General features: G+C 39.9%; 1 protein-coding gene and 1 long non-coding RNA gene across 12 annotated transcripts in view; both read left to right on the top strand.

The window, feature by feature from the left end:
* The window catches only part of ZNF521 (zinc finger protein 521), a 229,754-nt gene that overhangs the window by 83,670 nt on the left and 119,581 nt on the right, over positions 1-26,503 (top strand). For all 11 annotated transcript variants that reach the window (XM_030266110.4, XM_030266100.4, XM_072924580.1 and 8 more), the window contains one exon: positions 8,667-12,019. In XM_030266110.4, the coding sequence (XP_030121970.1) occupies positions 9,107-12,019 (2,913 nt within the window). In that variant the 5' untranslated portion in view covers positions 8,667-9,106. The remainder of the gene's footprint in view (positions 1-8,666; positions 12,020-26,503) is intronic.
* On the top strand, positions 12,026-18,214 carry LOC115493860 (uncharacterized). Its single transcript, XR_003958834.4, has 2 exons — positions 12,026-16,167; positions 16,285-18,214. It is a non-coding gene; the product is annotated as an uncharacterized lncRNA (long non-coding RNA).

The raw sequence follows: 26,503 nt of genomic DNA, 5'->3' as shown, positions 1-26,503 counted from the left end.
TTGGGCTCCTGGAGACACCTAGGTCTCTTTGCAGATCTAGGTCCAGGCGTTTTCACCTGTGTAAATAAGACCTCCACCACATTTCTGTCATTCTAAGAAATAAGCAGTTCTGTGTTTATTTACTGTATTTAATTCTAGCACACTGTAAAATAACACTGATGTGTTTTTGAAAGCGTTAACTGCCTACACTGCTTTTGCTTGATCTTAATTTCCTTTCACTTTCCATTTCCTTGAAAAGATTTTTAGATATCTTTCCCTGGGTTTCTTTCAGATACAATTATTGACTCCCTTCTTTCTCTCTACCCTGTATTTTTTTCTTCTGCTTCTCCACACATTGCCTTCCTTCTTTTCTCTGTCCTAGTTTAGCCCCCTGCTAACTGTCTTGCTGTTGCTGTTCTGATCTAAAGGCAATGAGGCAAAGAATTGGGGTGGTTGAAATTCAGGCACAAGTGGGACGGACAGGCATACATGATTAAAAAATTGGGGAACTTCATGAGTAAACTCTAGATTAACTGAAAGAAGGGAGATACTCAAATCAGGACCCAAGGTGATGCTTGTCATCTCAGGGGATTCTGCTTGCAAATCCAGTCCAGAGGCTCCATCTTTTGTCTGAGCCTCCAGCCAGGGACTTTTTGACAGCCTTCCCTTCTCCCTGCAGGGTCCTGGAGCTGTGTGGGAATCAGGACTTAGAGGGCAGCTGTGAAGCAGGGTCGCCTTCAGCTCTTAGGGCCTGATCTTCTGGACCATTTGATTTTGGGAGGGAAAGAGAAATAATGACATTTCTCTGACTTAAGGCACACTCCTTATGTTGTGACCTAGGAAAGAAACTGTCAGCTTGTTTTAATACCTATATATCTTGAAAGTTTGATTGGGACTGCATTACAGGGACTGTCTCTGAGGCTTTCAAAAGGAGCTGCAGTGTGGGGGAAGATTGGAGGGAGAGGGCTTTTGGTCCTATTCATGATGTTCCCTGGGGGAGAGCACAACCCAGTGAAAACAGAAGGCAGAACACTGGGGTCCAGTGAAGAACCCTGAACTGTTATCCCCTAGTCATTTGCTGTTCTTAATAAGCAGTACAAATACTGTTACTGGCACAACAAATTATAATAATTATTCTCTAGCAAAAACCTGATTGACTGAATCACTACTTTCAGTTCATGAGGTTGTTAATATACAGGTTCTTAGGAGATCATTATTGTGTGCATGTTTGCTGGAATATCTGAATGGGCTTTTGCTCTGCCATTATCTTGATTTTAAATGCAATTATTCTCAGGGTGTTTTTTTTCTGACCCTAGTTCAGATGGAACAAGCTTGGTGGTCTCTGACTCATACTGTACAAACAAACAAAAACAAAGACTAAAAGAAACAGCAACTTAAAAGGGGAAGAAATACAGTGTAAATGTGTTTGTCACATTTAAGCAGTGGACAAATGAGCTAATTTGAATCGCTTAGTGCTTGTACAGTCACAACTAAACAACCCCTGTAAATTAATTGTGTGACATGCGATTCCCAATTATGAAAAGCAGTATAATAAGCTGTGAAGATGGTGACTGTTTATGTACAGGAGTGTGGAAAATTACTTATGCTTTCTCTGCCTATAGAGGCACAAAATACCAGCTTCCTCAAACAAGCAGAAGTGTAGCTCTGTTTTCTTCTAGTTGCAAATTGAGTTTTGTGTATGATTTGAAAGGTGGAGCAGAATATGAACTGCTTACATTTTCTTTAATTTGGCTGCAGAAGATGGAATTCATCGGGCTCCGTCTGTTCAAATGAACTTTAAGCAACAATCAAGGAAAACATTTATGCTCCTCTTTACATATGTAATGGTAATATGTCTTCTGAAGAAGACATAATGGAGCTGGAGCCTTAGGTTACCTTAGGAGAGCAATACAGGAATGTTAACTACTTATGTAGGCATTAAAGGCATTTTATAAAAGCAAGCAGGTTTTTCCTGTGAGGTATTAAAGTGACTTATTTGTTGTTTCTAGGAGCTGTCTTTCCTCTGGTTATGAAATTTAAAATGGAGAAACCTCCCTACCAGCTGTCTCAGTTCTTTTGGTCAGGAACCCCTGTATGTTTCTCCCCCAGTTATCTTAACTGCTAATGCATTTAATTGGTGCTCCCAAAGCAGTTTTGAAATATTGATAGATTTTAAAAAACATCTGTAAATTATAAATAATTTTTAAAGTTCACATTTCTCTTTTGAATGCCCATTACAGAGTATTAGTTTTCAAGCCATTTAATAAGTTATGAGACAAATGACTGAGTTTAATGTGGGGTCACTGATGTGAAAAAAATGTGATGATTATATTAAAGTTTTAGCTTTTCAGAACTGTGTACATTTCTATTGAAAGTAAACAGAGAATGTTATATAATAATATATATTTTATTTAAAATTAATTAAAGACTAGTCCTACCTTCTACTTCTATTAAAAACTTCAAAACTATAGCTTCTTTGAGAGACATGTATTGTTAGACCACCACTGAAGCCATGTTGATCCTTAAATACTGTCCTTTGATCTTCTAGTTATTTAGATCTATTCAGCACACAGCACAATATTGTTTTATTTCAGCAATATCTAACCTCTTCATTTGCTATTTATTCACACCTGCATATTCCCCTAAGATTCCTTATCTCATTTTCAGGGTAGCCCTGCAGACAATTAGTGGTGGTAATAATATAAAATGTGGCCAGCACTAAAACCTGAAATGGCCATTACAACTAAACTATATGATATATAATAACCACTTCACTCAATTACCTGCACAAAAATGCAAGGATTTAAAACTGTGGAGCCTTATCATACATCCAGTTAACTGACCTACCCACCTGCTATTTAGTCCTTCCTTTCTTACAAATCATGTTCTACCTTGTGGCATGCTGTCCGGTAAATTAGCAATACTGTGCATTTGTATGAGTTTTCCATCCTTTTCAATACAAGTGTATAAGCACATATAAGTCTCTGCACTGGCATATGAACAGGTCTTTGACTGGTGGTAGGACAACAAATAATGCCTACATAACAACCCAATGCATAAATTCATACATGTGCATTCACAATCCATGTGCCTGTGGCAGTATGGAGTACACAGGTTTATGTGCTGCTGCCTGGTGTACTTGATTTTTCATTTTTAGTATCTATTATCATTCTATGTAACTCATTATTTTTTACCTGTTAAAGAAACCTTGCTATTTAGTACTTTGGATGGGTTCCTGGGGGATACTTGTGTCACCAGTCTGCCATTATTATTATGGGAGAAAAGTAGTGAGAACATATCAGCAGGACCCAGAGCTGGGGAGTGTCTGTACATCTCAACTGCTGGGCTTTCTCTTTGGTCAAATCCAGCAGTTTAAGCATTTTGCCAGCTCTGAGTTTCAGGGGAGAAAGAATTATTTTTGCAGTAATGGCTCAGACTGGGGAGATGCAGGTTCTGTTTCCTCCTTCACACAGATTACATTTGTAACCTGAGGCAAAGCATTCCAGCTTGTCTGTGCCCATTACTTGAGCAGCAAAATGGGGAAAATGGAAAGCTGCTGCTTACAGGATATTGAAAATATTAATTTGTTCATATGTGTAAACTCTGCTCTATCAGAGGGCCCCTATGTATTATGTCACATAAAGGTTAGCTGACATTTGCTTTAGGAATGTGGCCATTTGTCTAGTGGCAGCAAAAACATGTTTAAATCATACAGAAAAATAAGCCATGATAAAGTAAATGCCCTGAAGTCTACTCCAGCAAAAGCATGTGTATGTCATAGACCTTCCTGGTGGCTAAGTAACATCTTTCTGAAACAGTCCTGTTAATTCAGTCAGCAGCACTAGGGATAAGACCTCTTTTAAGACCTCGCGTCTGCTGGGGTTGGCACATGAGTGTCTGGCGGCTAACTCCACAGAGGTGCTTTTGTGTTCTTGTTCTTCCCCCTTCCTCCTCCGCTTTTGTGGGATAACTCCTGGTATTGCTTCACTTTTCTGTTAGTGAGCACTTTCCCCATCAATACATCCGAACAGGTGTTACTCTGCTACTAACTGAGTTTCCAGCTGTCCTCCTCCAACACAGACCACGCAAAATTTGTTGTTTCGTCCTATTAGACAGACTAGAGAATTATCAAGCCTGAGATGGAGGTCTTCCTTGCAGGATATGATAGTTTTGTTGCCAGAAGATGGTCAGAAAGGCCTGGCTGGCTAACAAAGACAGTCCTTCAGCTGCTGGGTGTAGTTCCAGTTTTGCATCCCCTTTGGCAGCAGCACAGAGACTGCTGCAGTGTGGCCAGCCAGGAGAATTAGGAAATAAGGACCTCTTTTATTTACTCAGGCTGCTGAATCATGGGCATTCCTGTCTGCTTGGAGAAAAGTCAGGCAGCTCTACTTTCCACTGGAAGTCTCAGGAGTGCTTGGTACTTTCATCTCAGAGTGTTCACACACTTGTTTTAATGTGCTTTATGGAAATGGTGAAACTCAGCAAGTACAGTTGGTGTAGAAAAACATCTGCACTAACTATTCACACACATTTGCATCTTTAAATAGACTTTTAGGCCTTGTAGCTGATTTTCAGTGAAGTTTTTTGGTTGTGAGTGCTAAAGCTTTCTTAGAGTCAGCGAGTGTGAAGTGACTGGTTCCAAAAATTAAAAATTTAAATGGACATGTTAAGTGCATCACACTGAACCTCAGCATACTTGCCATAACACAAAAAAGGCATTTACAGTAAGTAGCACTTAGTGAGTGCTGAAGGAAAAAAATGGTCGATACAGAAAATATATTTTAAAACTCCATAAACACTCTGTCAAGTACCTGGAGCTCCATTCTACCCTCAGATAGATGTGTACCACTCCTGGGAACTTGTATGTGTGCATCTGAGTTTGGTCCAGAGTATTTTAAAACAGCTTGTTATAACATTAAAGATCAGATTTGTAATGTTGACATATAGCTCAGTGTGTAGGTGTCTGCAGATTTATACACAGGCAGCTATGTGCAGAATAGCAGCAAACTGCATTTTCTATGAGAGTGATGGGTGAAAAGGGGTTTGAAGCCTTTTACCCCAACAGCAGGTCAAGCTCTACTGCCCGTGCAGAGCTGGCTCTGTAGTGAGATCTGCTGTGAAAGCTGGAGTGGAGTCTGCATCCCAAGGCTCTCTGCAAAGACCTTAAGTTCAGCTCCTCCATCACAGTTTTGAGGGACAAGGCCTGCTCACCTTGTGCCTGTGCACGTGGAGTAGCCTCAGTGTAGAGCAGCAAGTCACACTTTGCTGCCATTCTGAGGGAGACTTTCTTAATGGTTGCACCTTAATTTTATAGGGCAGCATCCTTGCGGGGAAGGGTGGGAGATGGCAGGACAGGCACTGCCATCACTCAAGTTCTGCTGTAGCAGTAATTACCCTTAGTCCAGTAGTTACCCCAGTTGCTGTCCCCAGATCCATTCCTACCCAGACCCTGAGCTCTATTGGCACATTAGTCCATTGCACACAATGTTCCCAGTGTTCAGGTTGGAGTCTGCACAGCAAAAGTCACTGCCGTGAAACATTCTCCTTGTGGCAGAAGGACAGTTTCAAAAGCCTTTCTGTGGGTCACTGAAAGCTGATGGGCTTGGCCTTTGGAGCCCTTTGTGTGAGGACAGCCCAGGGTCCCTCCTTCCAGGTATGGCCCCTTCCACACATTCCACAGCCCCTTCCCCTGCCCCGCCATGCCAGGGGCTGGCGGGGAGTCAGGAAAGCGTGTTGGTGACATTGTTAGGCTTGTACTCAGGAAAATCCTGTTGTCCTCCGCCTTGTGGAATTCCCCCTGCCTTGCTGGTTCTTCTGTAGCTCCGAGAGATTGAAAGATTTTCACTTCTCAAGTTAAAAGGACACAAATCTGACTTGTGTCTTCCTTTTCTCCCTTTTGCACAAAGAGAACTGCTCTGTAGAATTAGTGTGGGCTCTGATTAAAAAATGCAGTGGCAAAGTGGCACACATTTCCATTTGCTGGCTGGAAAGCAAGAACTGTCTCTGTGCTATAGTTACATTCTTCCCCCTTTGCTTTCCTTACCCTTGTAAAAAAGCTGAGGAGAATCCCAGGCAAACAAGAAGAATTGGGTGGGGGAAAGGGGCTGCCATTGCTTATTCCATGGTCATATTCCATACTTGATCCTGACCCAGCTGCCAGCACGACAGCCTGCTGGGATCCACGAGCCAGGGGGAATAGTTGTATAATAGGTTAAACCAGGCAGGCAGTGGCCACAAAAAGGAAGTGATTTACTGCTATGTCAGTGATGGTACACTATTTATAACACTTACTATATATTCCTCTAAACTTTTATACAATAATATATCATTTCTCCATAGGATATACATTTTAATACTAAATTTGGTTATGAAATATGTTGCCTAGGCAGTCACAGACTATTTTTCTTCACTTGGTTGCTTGACATAAATTCCTGTTTATCTGCCATCAGTGGGTGTATGTCAGAAATATATTGGATTTTTAAAGAACAATAGGTTTTCCCATTTAAAAGACCTAGCTGGAAAGATGCATTTAATATAAAATTTAGAAGTGGAGAAAATGTTAACATTTTTCTGTAAATGCTTGTTCCACTGTTTTGATAATTTCCAGTTTTAGAGTCAAATCCAGCAATTTGAAAGGGCAGTACACAGATTTACATTAAAAGTCTCCTGTGAATATTGCAGTCATTAATGCAGTCATATCTTAAAAACTCACCTGACTGATTTTATTTAGTATGTATGACAATGAGGAACTTTGCACATTGGGAAGCATTTTAGCAGATGATACTACTTTTGCTGGGAGGGAGGATTTTTATGTTTCCTTTTTTTTTTTTTTTTGATTAACAGCATTGGTTTTGGTTCAGAAACATGGCACTCAGGCCAGGGGTTGATTTTGTTATTTAAATACATACCAGTAGTGCAGATTTGTATGTATGTAATTACAGATGTATAGTGTGTGTGTGTGTATATGTGTGCAAAAGGTGTGTTTAATTTGTGAAACCCTCTTCTCCAAGATGCAAACAAGAGGATAAAAACCCATGCAGTTTCCAAGTTATCCTGAAAAGCATTGTGTCAATGGGCAGGCATCCAGCAATGGTGTTTGGTTGTTTTCTCAGAGTTAGATGGCTGCCATCTGGCATTGATAGTGAGATGGCGTTGTCATCAGTTTCTAGATGCAGGAAAGGAATGAATCCTCATCTGTTTCCTGTGGATAAGCAAGAGGTTGATAATCTAGTGAAATCTCTTTACCTTAAAGTAAGCAGGCTTGGAATTTGTTTATATAATATAGGCCAGCTCTAACTTTTGTGGCGTTGTAGTAAATTGCTTGAGGGAAGGCTGAGGATGTTAGGAAACTTTCTACTTTGCAAGAATACCTTTAGAAAGATATTTTTCAGGGGGTTTATTGTATCTTTTTGCTATAGTGTTACTGTAGTAAGTTTTACTTTTAAAAGGAAAGAAACCCTCAAGCATTGCCTCTGGAAAGGCATAGAAGAATTATTTGAGGTAGAGTTATCTTTCAAACATTCTTTTAGTATTTTAAAGGAAGTTTTAGATTAATATCAGCATGATCATTGAAGTATAGTTATCTCCATTTAAAACAAAATATGCAAAAACTGTACAGCACATTTCTTGAAAAAAATATTTACAACTTTCCCTGTTTAGAGATGAGGTAATACCATAGATAACTAGTCTGTTTATTATCTGGACAGCATTTCTGCTTTGTCTTTTCCTGGTAACTCATAAATCTTTCAGCTTTTACCATAAATGTTTATCATTTTTCCTGTTTCCAGTTTTTTACAAGTTGCTTTGTCTGTGATCACCTCACAGTACAGGTTCTGCTGTACTGAGGAAGTTCAGCTGGCTGAGGTCTTTGCAAAAAAGGAAGAAATGGTGGGCAACCTCTTGAACTTAAAAAAAAAAATGCTGTTCATGGCTGACCCTTGTGACACTTTCCCATTTTCCTTGATCCTGGTTTGTTGGTTTGTTAGATTGTTTTGAACATTTAATGATCCAGCTGCCAGCTTTCAGTAACTGAATTGTATCATTATTGGAGAAATCTGGTTGCACTTTATTAGAGAAAACATCACTGTTTATCTTGTTGTCCTGTTCCTCCCTTGTAATTTTTCCTATTATTGTTTAGAATAACACCCAAGTCTGTCTCAGAAATAGCCTTTAAAAATTCCTGTGTTCAGAATCAGTTTCAAAGGAAAAAAATACCACAAACCTGTGGCAAACAGGGCAAATCTTTTCAGTAAATATTGGGCATGTGGGTTGACTGTGTTCATTTTAAAGCATGCCTTTAATATTTTCTCCTTTCCTTTGACTCTTCAGATGCTCACATAATATGCAAATAATTTTACATGGATACAAAAGAAACATTAAATATATTAAAATCTGCATTTTAATAAAATTGTCAATGTATAATACATATCCTGCAACTGAGAAAGAATGATAAAAAAGCAATAAAAAGTTAATATAGGCACAGAACTATTTAATAACTTCTAATGTTTTACAGTATGATAAAAATAAATCTGGTCTTGAAACTGTTGATATCACAGTAAGAAATGTTCTAGTCTGAGTTTAATGTTTTAGCTATTTAGGAGTAGCAGTCCTGTGTTATTCATATGCATTTTCTATCTCCTTTTTACTCTTGAGATTAAGCTTGTGGGCATGTTTCTTTCTCATTTCAGACGGAGTGGATGTTGAGGATGACCCCTCTTGCTCATGGCCAGCATCATCGCCTTCTAGCAAGGATCAGACTTCCCCGAGCCATGGAGAAGGCTGTGATTTTGGAGAAGAGGAAGGAGGCCCAGGTTTGCCCTATCCATGCCAGTTCTGTGACAAGTCGTTCAGCCGCCTCAGCTACTTAAAGCACCACGAGCAAAGTCACAGTGACAAGCTCCCTTTCAAATGCACATATTGCAGCCGTCTTTTCAAACACAAACGGAGCAGGGACCGCCACATAAAGCTTCATACGGGAGACAAGAAGTATCACTGCAGTGAGTGTGATGCGGCATTCTCAAGGAGCGATCATCTTAAAATTCACTTAAAGACTCATACGTCCAACAAGCCATATAAGTGTGCCATTTGTAGACGTGGGTTCCTGTCATCTAGTTCACTGCATGGACACATGCAGGTTCACGAGAGGAACAAAGATGGCTCCCAGTCCGCTTCCCGGATGGAGGACTGGAAAATGAAAGACACTCAGAAATGCAGTCAGTGTGAAGAAGGCTTTGATTTTCCTGAGGATCTTCAGAAACACATTGCAGAATGTCACCCTGAGTGTTCGCCTAATGAAGACCGATCTGCTCTTCAGTGTGTTTACTGTCATGAACTCTTTGTAGAGGAAACGTCCCTAGTAAATCACATGGAGCAGGCTCATAATGGTGAGAAGAAGAATTCATGCAGCATTTGCTCTGAGAACTTTCACACTGTGGAGGAGCTGTACAGTCACATGGACAGTCACCAGCAGCCAGAGTCGTGCAACCACAGCAACAGCCCATCTTTGGTAACTGTGGGGTACACATCAGTCTCTAGCACTACCCCAGATTCAAATCTCTCGGTGGATAGCTCAACAATGGTGGAAACAGCTCCTCCTATACCAAAAGGTCGTGGAAGAAAGCGAGCAGCTCAGCAAGTGCCAGATATCACTGGTCCTTCAAGTAAGCAGGCAAAAGTTACTTATAGCTGCATTTATTGCAACAAACAGTTGTTTTCCAGCCTTGCAGTTTTGCAGATACACCTGAAAACTATGCATTTAGATAAACCTGAACAAGCCCATATCTGTCAGTATTGTTTGGAGGTATTGCCATCTCTCTACAATCTGAATGAACATCTTAAGCAAGTCCATGAAGCTCCAGACCCAGCACTGATTGTTTCTACCATGCCTGCCATGGTCTACCAGTGCAACTTCTGCTCTGAAGTGTTCAATGACCTCAACACCCTTCAGGAACACATCCGATGTTCTCATGGATTTGCCAATCCTGCTGCTAAGGACAGTAATGCTTTCTTTTGTCCCCATTGCTACATGGGATTTCTTACAGATTCTTCCCTGGAAGAGCATATTAGACAAGTCCATTGTGATCTTAGCAGTTCCCGTTTTGGTTCTCCTGTGCTTGGAACCCCAAAAGATCCAGTGGTGGAAGTGTATTCTTGTTCTTACTGTACCAATTCTCCAATATTTAATAGTGTTCTTAAACTGAACAAGCATATCAAGGAGAACCATAAGAACATTCCTTTGGCGCTGAATTATATCCACAATGGGAAAAAGTCCAGAGCCATGAGTCCATTATCTCCTGTAACCATTGAGCAGACCTCTTTAAAGATGATGCAGGCAGTTGGAGGTGCTCCTGCTCGTCCTGCCGGGGAATATATTTGTAATCAGTGTGGTGCTAAGTATACTTCCTTGGATGGTTTTCAGACTCATTTGAAAACACATCTTGACACTGTCCTGCCAAAACTGACCTGCCCTCAGTGCAACAAGGAATTTCCAAATCAGGAGTCACTGCTGAAGCACGTTACCATTCATTTCATGATCACCTCAACCTACTACATCTGTGAAAGCTGTGACAAGCAGTTTACTTCTGTGGATGACTTGCAGAAACACCTACTAGACATGCATACATTTGTGTTCTTCCGCTGCACCTTGTGCCAAGAGGTTTTTGACTCCAAAGTCTCCATTCAGCTGCACTTGGCTGTGAAGCACAGCAATGAGAAGAAGGTATACAGATGTACATCTTGCAACTGGGATTTCCGCAACGAGACTGACCTGCAGCTTCATGTGAAACACAACCACCTGGAGAACCAAGGCAAAATACACAAGTGCATCTTCTGTGGTGAATCCTTTGGTACGGAGGTGGAGCTGCAGTGTCACATTACTACGCACAGCAAGAAGTACAACTGCAAGTTCTGCAGCAAAGCTTTCCATGCTATCATCTTGCTGGAAAAGCACTTGAGGGAAAAACATTGTGTTTTTGAAACGAAAACTCCAAACTGTGGAACGAATGGGGCATCTGAGCAAGTTCAGAAAGAGGAAGTGGAACTCCAGACCTTGTTGACAAATAGCCAGGAGTCCCATAACAGCCACGATGGCAGTGAAGAAGATGTGGACACATCTGAGCCTATGTATGGCTGTGACATTTGTGGAGCAGCTTACACCATGGAGACTCTCTTGCAGAATCACCAGCTGCGAGACCACAACATTCGACCTGGAGAAAGCGCCATAGTGAAGAAAAAGGCTGAGCTCATTAAAGGGAATTACAAGTGTAATGTGTGTTCTCGAACATTCTTCTCTGAAAATGGGCTTCGAGAGCACATGCAGACACACTTGGGACCAGTGAAACACTATATGTGCCCAATCTGTGGTGAGCGGTTTCCATCTCTTCTGACTCTTACTGAACATAAGGTCACACATAGTAAGAGCCTGGACACTGGAAACTGCAGGATTTGCAAGATGCCACTCCAAAGTGAGGAGGAATTTTTAGAGCATTGCCAAATGCACCCTGACCTGAGGAACTCCTTGACGGGGTTCCGCTGTGTGGTGTGCATGCAGACAGTGACCTCCACGCTGGAACTGAAAATCCACGGCACGTTCCATATGCAGAAAACTGGAAATGGTTCTGCTGTGCAGTCCACAGGACGTGCACAGCATCTCCAGAAACTGTACAAGTGTGCGTCTTGCCTGAAAGAATTCCGTTCGAAACAGGATTTAGTGAAACTTGACATCAACGGTCTGCCATATGGTCTGTGTGCTAGCTGTGTTAATCTCAGTAAAAGTGGTAGTCCAAGTGTCAACATCCCTTCAAGCAGTAACAGACAAGGAATGGGCCAAAATGAGAACTTGAGTTCCATTGAGAACAAAAGCAAGGCAGGGGGACTGAAGACTCGCTGTTCTAGTTGCAATGTAAAGTTTGAATCAGAAACTGAACTCCAAAATCATATTCAGTCAATCCACAGAGAGCTTGTTCCAGACAGCAACAGTACACAGCTGAAAACACCACAAGTATCTCCAATGCCTAGAATCAGCCCCTCACAAACTGAAGAGGTAACCCTTTTTTCTTTGCTCTTGACACCTTCCATCCTTTTGGAAAAAATCTCCCTTTTTTCAAGCTGTCTTGTCACTTGTCATGAAATGCTTAGGCTGATCCATGTTACATTTCCATCCACAGCCATTAGCTAGTAATTACCTTCTTCTTGATATGCCTTACATCTTGGATTGAATTTTGCAGAATAGGACTTATTCCAGTCTCCCTAGGATATTGTCTTGTGTATCACTGAGGATACCTATCTTCATGCCAGCACAACTGAGATCTGGAATCTTATCCCAGCTCCCATACGCATTGGAATCCCCAGCTAGGAGTTGTGCTTACGGCACAGAGCATTAATGACAGAGAAGTAGACATAGTGAGCCAAAATGCTGGCATAAGGGGTTGATATTTTAGAAAATATTTGTGAGTAACAAATTGAGGGTATTTTTGTTAATTGTGTTGTAGACTTTCATTTTCCCCTCTTCTAGCATATTTTGATTAGGTAGAAGTGCAAGCTAGCCTAAGATAAATTGGGAAATCAGTCCTTTAGATGCAATTGCTTGTTTTTTTTCTTTCCATTTCTGATGAAGAACATTTTGATGTCACTGAAACACCTAGTGCCTGATGATTGAAATTCCATCATGCAGCATAACTTAAAAAGTACATATCAAACTCTTGAAAGATGTAATCAGCTTCCTCAGTCACCAGTGACCAAGTAATGAAACCTGTATGTGGGGAGGTAAGGGGGTTGTGTACTGAGGGAAGGGAATCAGTTTTATCTTCAGAAATGTTACTATTATATTGACTTAGAGGAAATATTTTAAGCATGGTATCTTGCATCTTATAATTCAGGAAGCCTAAAAACACAGCACAAGAAAATTTTAAGAAATAACAACTTTTGTTTCAAGAAAGCTTTTAGTCTGTAATGATACAAGCATGGTGCAGCCCATTGCTATGAATGTGTATGGATACCCTGTGGCTAGGGAGCTGCTGCTCTTCCATTACCTTCCTCACTCCCTGTTTGTGAGCCCATCTGTTGGGAAAAACATCTCTCAGCATGTTGTCCACCTGGACAGTGTTGTGCAAACTGGAGGGCAGGAGGGAGGCAGAGAGGGAATAGTGAGGATACACCAGCATATGTGGACCAAGAGGGTAAGTATTTATGGAGCTTCTGAGGATGTAGATGAAGATAGGCTGTGAGAAGAACACTGAGGTAGCACAGAGCCTGGAGTACCATGAAAAGAGAACTGGAGCTGAGAGCTCAGGATGAAGTACCAGGCAGGCTGCACCTCCCAGGGAAAGGCCCAGTGTTTTCATAACTTTATCTCCAGTTTGCTCATTGGGTGGTGGTAGGGGACACCTGAGGATGGGGTGTGGTGTGGAATTTATGGAAGGCTGTTAGACTAAGAACCTGAGGTCTAAGGAAAATCATCTTTTTAAAGAAGAGGGAAGAGAAGTGGCTGTCATTAGCTGGGTTTTAGGCCACTGATGATCTCACTGCTGCTGAGTTGGAACCACAGGATTACCAGCTGCATGTTTTAGATAGGTTTAGAGTCATCTTGGTTTCTGTTTCTGCCATCTTGCATCAGGTGACTACATGAAATCCCTCTTCCAATCATGTTGGAAGCCAATTCCTGCTACCTCAATCACAATCAGAATCATGTGTTAAGTCAGTTACCATGCTAAGATGTTACCAATTTGTCTTTCTCTTGCTTGTAAACTAGACAAAAAGAGATTTGAGAGTCCGTTGTGATGATGTAAGATCAGTTACCTTCAGTGTCATTAGTGAATCTTCCTGTACTTGGATCAGGTATAATCAGAGTTCTTAGTTATACTGCTAATTGGCATCATGTTCCTCTTCTTAATCCTTTTGGTTTTTATATAAAAATGTATCTAAGATGAAAGAAGTTTTTAAACTACATATTTGTGAATAGCATTTGTCACCTTCAAATCACCATTTACCCCCCACCTCCATTCTGAGGATATAAACTGAGTTTTCAGTGTCTATGGTTCTGGTGTCCACATAGTAATGTAGACTTTCAGATTCTTTTCTCATAGGAAGACAAGACTATCAAATTCCTGAGAGAGAATTAGTAGTTCTGGAAACCATAAATGCACATTCGTAAAATCCTGAAAGATCATTCATTTTTGTAGCAGATGTTACTGGTTCAAATTCTAGTGATGCAAGCTATGTAGCAATGAGAAACAAAATTGAAACACAAACAATAAAAAGAAAAAAGGATTTTTAAAATTTATTATTAGTCACTGGCTGTCATAATCCACTGGAAGGATCTTTCTTGAACTGAAGAACAGTATTAATAATATCAAGGACTGAAAGTTTCATTTGCGTTATTGAGAGTCGTGTGATTTGAGATTTCAACCTATATATAAAGAGTATTTATATATAGATTTTAACCTATATATAAAGAGTATTTCACTCATAAGGCAAGAAACATAGGTATCTTGCATATATGAGATGAGTTGTCAGATCATTAATATTGCTGAATACCTCTTTTTACTCAGTAAGAGATTTCAATGATAAGAATATTTGAAAATACCTTTTTAGGATAAAAGATCACACTGGAAGTGTCACTTCTAGCTTCTTTGCTGAGTATTCTCATGGCTGAACTAGAAAATTTCTCTTTTTAGTCTGTTCCCAGTGATATGATAGGGTGCAATTACCTTACCACAGTATAATGTCTTTAGCTGAGCTGTCACCTGCTGAGCTTACCCCACTTACTGTATGAAAAATGTTGACCTGAATCATCTCCGCTGAAAGTTACTTTTGACTGGGATGGAAAATTATGACTAGTGCTCATCATTGGTTGCAACGAGTCAAGGAGCAGGTCAGAACTCATTAAGTCCATCACACTGCTGAATTTAGTATCCCTAAGTTATCACACAGACTTACACAGGTAGATGAACAGATGAACAGCAGCTTTTAAAAAAGCTCTAAAATGTGTAGATCTTCAAGTTATTCTTTGAGCTTTAATGAGGTGCTGGATTCAGCTGGTTTTAGATTTCTTGTAAAGATCTTGAATCAGACTGCAAGCACACTTTTAGGCTAGGGTGATAACCTTAGTGATAGTTACTGTCTAAAAGCAGAGAACAAGGTCTGGTATGCTGGTGAATTGGGAACTAGACCTTTTTCTGTCACTCATTTGCTTTGCTGACTTGGCCAAAACTGCTTGAACATCTCTGCTTCATTTTCCTTATTCAAAATATAAGATAGATATTTCCTGAAAAGTATGTTTCCATGTTTACTTACAATACACACTTTGTAAAGCACTTGGAAGATGAAAATCTATTCAAGAAAATCTGTGTGGCCTTGACTCTCTTGTTCCTCCTTAATATGCTGTCAGGCACCTAATGAGAGAACTCTTGACTCAGCAGAAAGTGTGCTCTCACTTCTTAAGCTTCAAGACTCTGTACTTGCTGAATCACACCAGCAGAACAGTGCAATAAATTATATTGTCGGTTTCTTCGATGGCAGGGGAGGAGGGAATGGACTCCAGCTTACACCAACAGTTTAATGTCTGAATTACGGTAGAGCATCCATATGTGCAACTGCACTCAGTTTGGGGTCCTGTTGGTAACTTTCAGAGTAGAAGTATAATTGCTTCTGTATCACTTTGTACCATGAATGTGAAGCTTGTGTGAATACTGTATTACCTGTGGCAATGCAGACAGTCCTTCATTAATAATACAAGAATGCTCTAGGTTTCCTGGTCTTGAGGAGAGAAGGAGCAGCATGAGTACACGGCCAAATTACTTCAGGAGTGAAGATGCTTATTTAGGTGTGGCAAAAGATTTGCAGAAACTCACTGTTTCAGAGAGTATTAAAAATGCTGAATAAAGGCAAGAGCTCGCAACTATCACAGCAGCTGGAGAGCAGAATAAGTGAATCTGGGGCTGCTCTTCTGTCCTGTTGTGGTTGTGCAGAGCCTGTATGCCAGGATGGGCATGTCACAGCAAGTGACACCGGGCACATCACAGCATTGTTCTGCAAGGAGCCACAAAAGTGCAGTCTGACAATGAGCTTGCAGAGATGGGGGGTCACAAAATTCAGATGCTGTACAGAGCTGTTGGATCCTTGAAACTCAACTTCTCCAACCTCAGATGAATCCAGAAATGGTATCACCCTGGGAGAACGAATGGAACTCAGGTAGGTGTACTCTTTTATCATTACTGGGTTTTTCCCTCTTTATTTATTTATTCATGGGCTCTGAATCTACCTTTATTCTCTTACTTTTCTTTCCTCTACTTCTCAAAACACTGCCAGACCCACAAAGACAGAAAACAGGAACTGCCTTTTGAAGTAGCTGGTTTATTTCAACAGCATGCACTGGCAGTCAGAGGCGGAAAGAAGAGGGAAAAGACTGTAAGCAACCCAGAAATGTTCCCAGATGCATGCTTTTGGCAGGGCAAGCAATAGCATTTTAGCAATATAAATCACAGTGCTTTTAACTGAAAAAATGCACTGAAATCTATACTCACGCATTTAATTGAAATACATAAAGAAATTAAAATAATACTCCTCATCAGCAATCCAAGCTGATCATTCTGACTACAGGATTTTTATGAATAAGCACATAAACTTGTAATGTAAACATAAGTAGTGCCTTGGGTTTCCTGTCAGTGAATCCAGGCCCAGAACAAGTGATTTTCATGCTGTATTTGGATCCAGGAACAGAAAAAGGTAAAGAAGGTTTGTTGCTGGCACAAAGATTTGGCTTTGAAATAGTTTGTGGAACTAATCTGCAACAAACATATTTTCTGCTTCTGGAGTTTCAAAAATATTTCAAAATACCAGTTTTGTCTTCTGGGTCATTTTAACACTGCTTTCAGGAAAGTATTATTTAAAGTGTGACCATATCTATTCTTAGGAAGGGCCAACCTGGGATTTTTTTGTCACAGTAGGCCACCTCCACTTTGCACTATGCTTACATTTCTGGTAGTGCCACTACCATGAATTGTCTGATAAGGTCCATCTTAAGCATTTCTCTTCTCTTTGTCTTAACACTTTTGATGGTGAGCTATCAGGATCCTCTTTGAATTTTACAATAGTATTATTGTTTTCCTGTTGCTATAAATCCTACCAAAGTTAAGCTTCAAACTTCCCACCTCACACACATCATGAGTTCAGTCTGTGAAAGGAAGGCCATATGTTGGCTGGGAGATGCTGAACAGAAGCAAAGGGGAAATTTGTAGTGAGTTTTCTCAGTTTCCTGTCCACTGATCATTAAAATCTAATGCTGTTTGTCTGTCTTGTTATTTGTCAGAGACTTCAGATGGGGAGTTTGGAGATGCATCTTCCTCACAACCATGGAAAACTGCAGGAGAGGATGAAAGGATAACGTTCTCCAAAATTTTCAAGAGTGCTAAACCAAGATTTCCATAAAATAAACCAGGGCAGGGGATGGGGGGAGGGGGTGAAATGTGTGCTTGAAGAAACACAGAAGAACCAGAGAGGGACACAGGAATGTGGATGAAGTCCTTAAGGATCTCTAGAGAGGGCAAATGTAGATTCAGCGAAACTTTATGAGACGAAACATCCATGAGATGTATGCTCCTACAGCTCAGCTGTACAGCCCACTATCCTCTTGGGGCTTTCCCTGTACTTGGACCTGCTGGCCAACTGGCTGGTGTAGAACACCACAATTTCTGCACAGCCCCAGAGGAAAATCACCATAGTGATGAGTGTTTGTATTCTGATCTCAGAACTGGGTAGAAACAAAAAGAAATTTCACACAATTTTCTAGCCTGATCATCTTTAGGAACAATACACAGAAAATCATGACATATCTCTATTTGTCTGCTGGTTTGCATACCTCTAGAGGATTCTCTCACTTCTACCTCTTATTTTTGGTCTACTCTTGGCCAACTTTAGGGAAAAAAATCATAGATTGATAGTAATCTAAAAGCCTTTGAAGTTGTTACAATATTTGGGAAGAGAGGTGACCCAGCAGCTAACAGAATCCAAATAGGAGAGAGGCCTTTAAGAAATCCAAACCAGGAAGATGGCTGTAGCTGAAGTTTATACCTGTTTTATATGTGAAAGTCAAGTGAACACAAGACATGAAGTTATAGGAGGAAACTATGATCTGTTCTTTGCGAGACTCACAAACCAGCTTCTTAAGTGACTGTACATGACAACTGTTTTTCTACTGTTTTTCTATATGACAACTACTCAATAAAGTTGTTATATATGATGTGTGTATTACTTTTCTCGTACAACAAACATAACACCCAGATTTGTTACTTTGACATGAGGGAAATAATATGGGCTAAACATTAATTTAAAATGGGTATGTAGCCCCAGTACTGCTTGTTTCATAAAGTTATACAAAATGAACATAAGAAAACCACCTGACATGTAGTATCTTGTTAAAGGATACTGTTCTTTGACCTGCCTGAGCTCTGTGATAGCAGATGGTTGATCTTACGCCTGGTGGCTCAAAACTGCAAGGTACCTTTTTTTCCTGCCAAAGCCATCTTTCATTTATACTGTTTCCTGCATTGTGTTACAAATTATTGGATAAATATGACCTGCACTATTTTATACAGCATATTTTGCTGGGTATGACAGCAGAGATGTGTCTCTTGCTAACATCCACCCTCACCATGTGACATTCTAGGACAAGAAGTAGAGGAGACAAATGGACATACAGGAGGTTCCCTCTGAACATCAGGAAACACTTCCAGGGCAACCAAGCCCTGGCGGAGGTTACCCAGTAGTAACCCAGTAGTGTATCCCTTTGAGATACTCACAAGTCATCTGGATGTGGTCTGGCTCTAGGTGACCGTTCTTGAGCAGGAGGACCGGACCAGAGGATCCCCAGAGATCAACCCCAGTCATTTTGTTCTTTGGTGGCTTCTACCTATCTTTGGGCCCATCTATCAGATGTATGTTGGTGTTACCCTGTTGTTCCGTGGTGGATAAAACTTTGTTGCTGGTATATGGCTCCATAAGTCAGTGAATAAAAGGGCAGGGCCCTTCCAGATACTGAGCATCTCAGTTCAGTCCTACCAATAATAATGCACACTTCTAGGAATAATTTTTAATGCCTGTGAAATGCCTTTGAAGAGTGTCTTAGAAATACTGCCACGTAGAAATGCAGCCATTTAAAGTTACTTTCTGCTTGTGTACTCAAAAGCAAGGTAAGAGGTAGGAGAGAAGTGAGCTATTTATCCCCTTTGATAATATGTCCACAATTTTGGTGTCCTGTGTTGGGATACATTTCCTCTGGTTTTTGCTTACTAGTCAGATGCTTCACAGCATTCTGTCTAAAAAGGTACATCTAATGGCTTTTCATATCTGGAAGGCCACCTCTTTCCCTCTACATTTTCTAGTAGGAAATGGGGTGGTTCACCAACAAAGAATGATCTGAGACTTCAAGTTTCTGGATTTCCTTCTGTGTTTGCTTTATCACTGCTATAACAATGCTCTTGGTTTGTACTCTGATGGCTGGAATAGGTTTAGGGCAAACCTATAGGAACATGGCTGTCTGCTTACAAATCCTTGCAACCATCACAGATAGTGGTCAAATTTGTAATTGATCCTGTTCTGCTGCTTGGTGCTTCTCTCACAGGCCTAGGCAGGGAATGTGTGCATCACCTGGTGATTTTCCTGAACTATCAGTCTTAACCATAGTTACTCATTTCTCATATGCTCCCTGCTTCACAGCTGGTTTGTATGACGGTGGTTGAGTGGTCGAAGTCCTTCAAACCTAGAAATATAGCATTATGCTTCTGAAACAAATTTAGCAATCCTTTTTTTTGAGATAGAGGAATGGTTAACTGAGGTCCCATGTAAAAAGACATTAACTTTTTACAGGATATACGTAAGAGGAGCTGCTGGTATTTTAAGAATTAATGTGAAAGTAAAAGATTATGAAATAGGACAGAGGCAATTCTGTGAAGTTCCCTTAATTCCCTTAGAGGAGAGTGAGTATGTCTTCACAGGAAAAAAGCCAGTTAGACACAAATCATTGTGGATAGTGTTGAAGAGTGGCTGAGCAGAGTGCTTGTTTTGCTGGTACACCACTTCCTTGGGCAGCTGCACTGCCCCAGCGGAGGTTTTCCAGCTGGGCACACAGTCAAGCGTCATTGCAGTGTCAGCAACTCTGTGCCAGCTCAGATGCTACCAGTATATTTGTTAACATTGGTGTGGCCTAAGTGTATCCATTCAGGGTAGTACTAAAATCACAGCAATATGATTGTAGGACTCTGTTCATGGCATATTTTGTAGTGCCTTTTTAAAACCCCACTCTTGTCCATGTTATCGTGTGAAGCCTTCATTTGTGAAGTCCCATTGACTTTCCCAAGTGCAGAGCTAATTGCATGAGAAGGATCTAAGGGGTTTACTCCTTCTCTTGATACTTCAATGAAAATTAATTTCCGATATATTATGTATGAGTAATATATTTCTGTTTGTACATTAATATTAATGCTGCATATTTTTGAGCACAATTTCTATTCTGTAGGATTAAATTATTTTGGTAAGTAATAGTGCAGAATTCAGTTTGAGTTAAAAGTGGACAATTAAGGATAGGGGGAGGGTCCTGAGTCACGCTTTGGAAAGTGAAATAAATCAGCATTAATTCTCCACAGAGTGGGAGAAAAGTAGTTGTAGTGTTTAAATTACAAAAAAAAAAAAAAAAAAAAAAGTATATAAAAAGCTACAGATTTTGCCTTTCTGTTAAAATCCAGAGGGCTTTTACAAAATCTGTGATGGAGAAAAAAGACAAGAGTATTCTCTTGTGTGTACTTGCAAACTATTAATTTTATTGGCCTACATCTGTTGCTGATTGTTGGTGAAGAAAGTAGTGGCTTTATTGAATGACAGTCTGTCTCACTATGCCTTTTTTAAAAAACAAAGCAAAACCACCCAACTTCTAAAGGGAAAAAATGTCAGCTTACTCAGAATATCTGCTTTTTGAGTCTCAGACCTGCCAAGTCAACCTATTGCCTTTTCTTTGATGCCACTTCATCTGCAGAATTATCAGTGTAATGTTGGTCATTGTTCCTCCTCAATGTCCATAGCCACACAGCGCTCTGACACAGATGCTGAGTGCTGGGATGCCTTTGGATGGGTTAACAGCTCTAGGGCTTCAGAGAGTCTCATTGCCTTTGGTTTTAAGCACAATGTAAGGGGACTGAAAGGGATGGGGATGCTGACAGAAAGTTCAGTTGCTGGCACAGTCAGCCCCAAATTCCTGAGCACTTCTCAGCAGATACATGTGCACTGCTCAGAGACTCAGCCTCACCCAGGATCAGGCCCTCAGACAGAAAGACAGAAAGAACTGTATTTGCTTATCAGATCCCAAATCAAATTCAGAGTACTTTCAGCTGTTTGTATTCATAAACTTTTTAAGTCTATCATGAAGTAATTGAGAGAGAAAATAAATACACAGCCATGTGCTGCCAGGTTTTAGAGTTACTTTTCTGACAGGTATTTCACTGAATTTGAAAGGCCTAGAGAGAGTTAAAGGATTAGACATCTCAAAGGGAAGAGATGCAGCTCTTGAATGTGGCATGAAGTGTTTTTTTCTGTGTGGGGATGTGAGACATTGCAAGCTAATGCTCTTCGTCAGCTAGGGGAGGGAAAGGTTTGTAACTAAGAGACATTGAAGACAGACGTGATTAAATACAGAATCCAGAATAAAGGTGAAAGACAGAACAGCAGACCATGATTTCAAGCAGAATAGAGAAGTAAGGACTGCTAACATCAACATTTGTATTTCTGACTCAATATATTTTCTGTATGCAATAAGTAACCATAACAAAAGAAATGAGGAAAAATAACGTTCCTTTTCATTTTTCATTTTGTTTACCTTATGGGATTGATTGTATTCTTTCCACAAGGCATGTACACTCAGACTCTGTTATAATTTAGGCACTGATAAATGAAAACAGAACAGAAAAATACTTGTAAAATCTCCATGAATGTGTTTTTAAAAGTAATCAGGAAATACTAATTAAAGGGTTTTGTGTGAGCAATTACAAGAGTTGGTGATTAGTCAATTAAAAAGAAAAAAGCAAGATGACAGTGCCCCATAAGCAAGATAAATAACTAACTATACAGTGAAACTGGCTAACATATGCTTAGTTTTCTAAGAGCTTGAGGTTGACAAAATAAGCATCCAGGAAGGTAAGAAAGAAATCCTTAATTAAGGTACTGTCAAAATTAATCTGAACTCTGATGAAAAATGGCTAAATGGACAAAGCTAGGACTGTGGTTGCTCTTGTGTGTCATGAAGGGCCAAGCACACTGCTAATGCTTGATAAAATAACTATGTTAAAAAAATCAGCTGGCAGCATTAGGAGTTAGCGCCGGCAAACTGTTATAGTTAATGTGCAAGTTTTAGGTGTCTTAACTTCTTATTTTCAAATGATTTTTTGGATGCTGTTCACTTTTTCTTCTCAGGCTACTGTTCTGTGAGTTTAAAAGGTTGAATTAACTCCACCCTTTAGGCGAGGGAAACTGAGTGAATGACTGATATGGGAGAAGGGAATTAGAGCATGTGAGAAGTGTGGTATCACTCTTTTTTGGCAACAGCAGGTTGTCTCAGCTCTGTTATTGATCCATATACTCAGTCTGTGCTAAAACTGAGGGGAAAAAGCCTTGAAAGTCCCCTTCAGTAGTGTGAGAAGGGCAAATAATGTAATTAGGTGTAAACAGGAGGTTTTCGGTGGGGTAACAGGTACACATCAAACCCATTTTTGATTGGGCAAGGAAAAGAAGTGTGAAAGGAGTATAGAACAAACTAGGGATGCCTGCAAGCCTAAGACTGTAGATACCATGCATTAGAAGCTACAAGTGATATTTTGGTTATTTCGTATAGAGAATTCAGTTAAAAGGGGCATGCGTACAGGAGATCCAGAAATGGTATATGTAATCAAGAAAACCAGTACTGTTAAACAAATGCTTTGTGACTGAGCTAGTGGCATATCCTCCCCATGGAGAAGAATGAAGTACAGATTAGAGGTAATATAATGGAGTATAATACACAATAAATGACTTACAAAAATATCCATTCCAAAATTCTCAGTGAAAGGAGCTGAAGATAAAAGGAAACATTAAGCAGATAAACTTGCAGTCTTTAAGAAGCATCAACAACCTGGGAAAAGGCCACTAAACAAGCATTTAACAAGGAATATAAGGCTTATGCATGAAGTTGCTGGTTTGTGAGCTTGATTTAAACAGTGAGGAACAGAAGAGGAAGGCTAATGAAAAACATGATAGAAGAAAGTTTGGATTTAATGAAGGATAGAGGGCAAAGATTCACACAGAGAGGATCATCTTAAAATTTTCAATAAAGAGTATTTTGAGAGAATAGCCACAAGTGCTGACCGAGAAGCCTATAAACATGATTTACCAGGATTTTAGCAAAGCTTTTGAAACGGTATAGCACAAAAGACTAATCTGTTGGGTGAATAAGTACGGCATAGGGAGAGATACTTTCTTTGATTAAAAAAGAAAAGAAATATGATCTTGGGTATAGAAGGCATGAGAGTCTTGTGAATCGAAACAGGTTGGTTAGAAGTGGTGTAAATAATGGAAAGCCTTAAGAATCATTATTTGCACCAATTTTGTTTAACTTATGCAGCCTATCAGTAGTGTAGAAAAAAGAATAGGTAGTAAGGTGATGAAATTCCCTGGTAGTACAAAACTGTGGAAATGTCAGAACAAAATAGGCAAGTGATAAAATACTGAATGATTTTGACAAGGAGGTGGAGCATAAGCCAATAAGTAGCATATGCAGTTCATTTTCAAGTAATATAATGAGGCTGGGGAATAGAAAAGAAAAGAATGAATCAGTGCCTCAGACAGTGAGAGGGCACAAAAGTCTACACAGAAGTATTTTCTGCATACTTTTGAAGCACTTCTGAATAGAACTGTAAATCCTCTAGCAGTGTGGTTATTAGTTGTTTTGCTTTATTTATAAAAGCAAAGCAAATAAAATTCAGTGAACAGAATTGAAGTACCAATTGAAGGCTCGTATTCCTGGACTATTTATAAAAGCATCAAAGTCTCATTTTGCTTGACATGGACACTCTGGACACCTTTATAGAAAAGAAATTCAGAAAACTGCAGAGAGATAAGTGCGGATTGGGAAAATAATTAAAGATCTAGGTGACATTAATTATTCAAAAGGTTAGGGAGACACATGCATATGCCCAATCCAAAGCTCTTAAAATGAAGTCACAGAGAATATTTGAATGATGGAGATATTTAAAGCTGGAAAGCTTTAAAATGGTTGTGAAAACAGGAAAGCAACAGGCACCCAATGGTCCTGTGAGACATTTTTCCAAGCAGTTACTCTTCTACAGTGACTTTGAATGGCCCTAGGAATGCCTTGGACCTCAGATTTACACTCAACATGGGGGAGACAAATTGGCACTCGGGTTCTTGACAGGAGGGGGTTCAGTGAAGGATTATGGTCTTGCTGATTGGAGAGTTTTTATTAAAAGATGAGGTGATAATAATGATAATAATAATAGGAAAAAGTTAAACCGCTTTCTTAATCACATGTGCCTTTCTCTTCTGGAACAAATCCTTGGGAGTGTTTGCAAGACAGCATGGTTTAGAACACATTGCATCTTCTCCATTTGCTAAAGTGGTCCTTTCTGAGTCCATACAGAAATGTACTGGAAAGAGCATTCTGTGTCCCACCCTTGCTGATTTGAAATTACTCTCTTACAGGAAATATGTGTCAGCTTTTTTCTGTAGGGACAATATTGTCTTTCTTCTGTCTCCTCAGGAAACTGACAGGTATCCTTTGGGAAAAGCAGCTGTGGCAGGTTAGGGTGTAAGTGCCCTTAACTGACCACTCTTCATTGTGTGGAATGGATATGCTGAGGGCAATGAGCTGGAGCAGCAAGGCCTGCGGTGTCTGCTCTGCCCTGCTGAGTCCTCCACATGCTGGTGGCTTGGGCAGAGGGGCAAGGAAGCTCATCAAGAGTTCCCTGCTGCAAACAGCTGCAGCAGGACAAGGCAAGGATGGCTGTCACAGCCCTGAGCTCCTTTCTGTTTAGAGCCATCTTGCACTGCAAAGGCTGGAGACACTCAAAAGAAATTCAAATGCCTCCTTGAGTCACAATCCAATTTTTCTTCTGAAGTGTGTCGTACAAGTGTTGCAAGGCTTTTTTCCTTCCTATCCAGGCAAGGGGCATGGAGCTGCAGCCTCAGGGTTTTTTCCTGTCTTATTCCCCCAAGTTTCCCCTTTTTGGGAACACAGTGTGAGAAGGGGCTGGGTTTCCCCCGAGATCTCACCTTAGTAAGGAATTGGGATCATCCATGAAGCACATCAGGACCCAGAAACTCCTAGGAGCAGTTATGAGTCCTGTGGTTCTGACAAAGCTTATGAGACTAATGTGTAACTTGCAGCGAACAAGGAATTCCTTAGAATGTGAAACATATGGAAATAAGTATGTGCGTTTTGTTCAACATGGTGTGAAAACAACTGGGTTTGATCACTTTGAAAATCTAGGAGTAAATGGAATTTACTGAGTATGCTTTTAAAATAAAAACTTAATCATGCACAAGTTTAGACACTTAGAGATGAGTGTGTGTTGAGCTAATAAAAGTTGATGTCAACATTTTAGAGTATGCTTGGAAACAAAAAAGAACTAGTGCTTGATCAAGCAGCAATCACAAAAACAATCTTCTCTTCATGATAAAAAGAAAAACTCTGTGTGTGATTCTGCAAATATGTCAGATTATTTTGAACAGGCTAGTAAGTGCTAGTAAATTATTATTTTTTGTTGTTGTCAAATCACTTTACTTCTTAGCATTTGACTTCAAAAAATCCCCAACCTTTGTATGTGTTGTCTTTATGTACATCAGTCATAATTTTGCTGACAATTCTTGACATGCACTCTGCATTGCTCTGCTAACAAGAGAAAAGACCAGCCATTACATTTCTGTTTCTTTGTTTTTCAACAAAGTCACATATCAGAAATAATGCTAGGGATATGCTAATAAACAATACATAGTGACAGTCATCAGGGAGTAAGAAATATTTTCTAACTAGTTCTAAAGGGAAACAATGTTTTAAAAAAGGGAGAGTGATTGTTATTTATGCAATATTGTTGTTCTATATGTCAGCATCAAAAAGCATCTTGTAAAGAGCTTAGCATAATAAATCGTTGCTTGTGACTGTCATTATTTAGAGGTCTTTGCTAGATCTAGATGTAGTGCAGTAAGGTTAAATTTACCAACATATAATAGGAAATACTTAGACTGAATCTGATTTTCTACCAATGAGACCAGAATTGTCAGAAGAATAAAAAAAAGAGAAAAAGTATTTTATCTTTAAAAACAGCTGGCTTTACAACTCACAACAGTAACACTAAGTCAAAGTGGATTTGGTTTCTTGGTGTCCATTGATTTTTTGTTGTCTACATAATGATTTAACTTGGTTAAATTTTGAAAAACTAAGGTTAATTTAAATGAAAAACAGCAAAAAAGCCTTGTGATTGTTTCTGCCGTGAAA

This window comes from Taeniopygia guttata, chromosome 2 (genome assembly GCF_048771995.1).
Source record: "Taeniopygia guttata chromosome 2, bTaeGut7.mat, whole genome shotgun sequence".
Lineage (NCBI taxonomy): Eukaryota > Metazoa > Chordata > Aves > Passeriformes > Estrildidae > Taeniopygia > Taeniopygia guttata.
The sequence above is the reverse complement of the archived record's forward strand: the minus strand, read 5'-3'. Positions and strand labels throughout refer to the sequence as shown.